At 40.1% G+C, this 2,949-nt stretch overlaps 1 protein-coding gene across 1 annotated transcript in view; it reads left to right on the top strand.

Moving 5' to 3' along the window:
- The window catches only part of LOC110108491 (protein GRIP), a 57,072-nt gene continuing 54,123 nt past the window's right edge, over window positions 1-2,949 (top strand). Inside the window, exons 1-2 of the mRNA XM_028695664.1 lie at window positions 1-162; window positions 872-1,386. Coding sequence (XP_028551497.1) covers window positions 891-1,386 — 496 coding nt within the window. The 5' untranslated portion in view covers window positions 1-162; window positions 872-890. The remainder of the gene's footprint in view (window positions 163-871; window positions 1,387-2,949) is intronic.

Genomic DNA, 2,949 nt, shown 5'->3' on the forward strand with positions numbered 1-2,949 from the left:
CTCCCCCTATTTTTACAAAAATGTCCTCTAGTTCAACGACCGCTGGCCGGAAACCTAGCGTTCCCTCTGGTTCTGCGTTTCCTGATCCGACACTGGAGAAGGGAACTTAGATTTCGCATTCTGCTTTCCAAGCCTCTCTCATGCCAATTCTGTGGTAATCAGGTAGACCTTGTCTCAGATCTCTCCATCTCTTTCTTTTTTGGGATCTTTCCTCTAATCGCACTCATTTGATTGTGAGCTTAACGGTTTGCTTACAGATCTTTTAGATCTAGTTTATGGATTTATGGTAACGAATTTTCAATTTTCTTCAGTTAGATTAGTTGAGAGAACCCTTTCCTTGGAATAATGTGGTTGCCCGAGGAATCCGAGCTTTATTGCGAACCTGGATTTTGTTCATTTTATTCGGCAGTGAATTACCGTAATGAGAATTTGAGATTGTGATTTTTGGGTGTTACAAAGACAAAAGGATTGAAGCTATTTTAAGACTTGTTAAGCTTGGTCTTGACTCTGTTAGACTCAAAAAGAGATTCATGTTTGTATAGTTGATATAGCTTGTAAGGCATTTGCCGGTATTTAAGGTTGAATATCTGCTTGGTAAAAATTTGTTGAGTTTTGTGATTCCCAGGTAAAGTACAACTGAAAGTATATTTTTTTTGTGAATTTTGAAACATGGTTGATGGCTTGTTGTACATGCCCTAACTAGCATTGTCATATTTCTAGATTTTAATTAGGTCAGGATCATGATTTTCTTTCATTTTGAAACTTCTTGTTTCCTTCTTACTTGCAGTAATATGATTATGTTACAGTATTCTGCTATTATGGTGCTAGAATGTACATGCAATTAATTTGGCTTATATGTTGTCTTTTATAGTTTCATTGTCTGATTCAACATGATGGCCGGGGAAAATGCTGCTATGTCAACTCATGAAGAGAGATTTGATGGATCAGTACAAGGTGTAACGGAAGACGCTGCAACAATATCAAACCAAATGGTTAATGGGAACCTGGAGTTGGGTAATTCTGTTAATTTTGAAAAACAAAATGGTGTTGATGATGTAATTGCAAACCACAATGGAACCTATGACCAACTATCACAGATAATTATGGAATTGAGTCTTCAAAACGATTATTTGAAAGCTCAGATAGAAGGTACAAAATCTCAGGCTTTAAGATCAGTTGAGGTTGCTAGGCCAAACAATGGAAGTAAAGATGATGAGGCTTCTGAGATAGTTAGCCAACTTCAAGAGAAGATAAACAGTTTGAACAAGGAACTTCAGGAGCAGAGAGAGACACAAAGGGCAGCAGAAAATGCTTTGGAACATCTCAGGGCAGAGTATTCTGAGGCTGATGGAAAAGTTCAGGAGCTTTCCCTAAAACTTATCGAAGGTTAGCTGGGTTTTCAAGTATGAATTTCTTTCCTTTATTGTTGTGTTCTTAAGTGCTGATATTTTTCCCATAGAAGTGGTTACATCATTTGTTTTATGCTACTTCTTACCTTCAGCCTTGGTTCAACTTGTCCGGTAGGCTTTATGAATTCTTCTTATCCACTCGTTCCTTTTAAACAACAACAATTAAGGAAATATATATTTAATTTGATGTTTTCGATATATAACAAATGCACTAAGGAACCATTTGAGGCAAGATATATAAGTTATATTTTGTTTAAGTAGTTGACCCTCGTCGTTGTTCTCATTCAAATAGATCTGGTGGGCGTATATTAACTTCTGAATGCAATCCCTATTCTTGTTTGAAACCTTCAAATGGTCATCAGTACTTTTCTGATACGGTGATACCAAAATCATCTATTTGTCCTGGTATTAAATTCAGTTTAAATGATTTTATGATAGGAAGGCTTTGAAAAGTGTTAGACCGGTCCAGCCGGCCCAGCCCCTTGGGCCGGCTTTGTTCGTCTACGCCAGGAGGGCCGGCGGACACAAGAAGAAGGGAGAGGGGTGGGGTCCACTTGAAGTTTGAATTGTTTCTTGGAGCCAAAAGGAGGGGAAGCAAGGGTAATTAGGTCCTTTTGTTTTAGATTTGAATTGTATGCATTAAGTAGGGGAGAAAAGGGGGGATTAGGGTTATGAGATATTTTGTGAAAGTTTTTCTTGTTCTTCTTTGGTGGCTAGGGCTCTAGATTGAATTCTAGAGATTGGGAGAGTGCGATCCTCCTCTCGAATAGAGGATCCTTGTATCTTTGCTATTTTCCTTTCATCTTCTAGTAAAATACAAGTTCTTACTTCGTGTTTCTATCGTTTTTCTCGCGTTTTCCCACTGTTTTGGCTGATTTCCTGCTGTGGACAGCAGTTTGCTGTGAGATCTTTGGCTAAAGTGATTAGGAAATACTTGAAATCAAGTATTTCCTATCAAATTGGTATCAGAGCATCGATTCGGGACCACCGGCGGCTGAAATTCTGAAATTTCAGCAAGATCGTCGTCTCCGGAAAAAGATTTTTGTGGATCTGTTAAAAGAAAGATGGCCGGGAAGAAGGTGGAAGTTTTAGAAGGCGAGTTTGGTCAACTGAAGACAGATCTGGAGGGGAAATTCATGGAGATCTCCACCAACAATGAGAGGTTGGAAGGGAGGTTCGCGGCGATGGAAGAAATGATGAAGAAATTATTGGAGATGAAGACCCATCCGGACACATCGGAAGTGAGAGAGACCACTGACGGCCATGGCGTAGGAGGAAATCCAAACCCAATCCGGGGGAGGAGGAATCCGGAAGTGGAGATTCTTGAAGGTGATGACGACATGCCACCTCTAGAGCCACTCTCTAGAGAGGAGATGAGCATGGGAAATGACCGTCGAGGTGCTGAATTTCAGCGTCGAGGTGTGGATTTTGGAAGCAGGAGGGGGGAATATGAAGGTAGTGCAGATTTTGGAGAAAGGAGAGAAGAATATCAGCGTCGAGGTGCTGAATTTCAGCGTCGAGGTGCTGATTTTGAAAGAGG

Source organism: Dendrobium catenatum, unplaced genomic scaffold (genome assembly GCF_001605985.2).
Source record: "Dendrobium catenatum unplaced genomic scaffold, ASM160598v2 fragScaff_scaffold_72, whole genome shotgun sequence".
NCBI lineage: Eukaryota > Viridiplantae > Streptophyta > Magnoliopsida > Asparagales > Orchidaceae > Dendrobium > Dendrobium catenatum.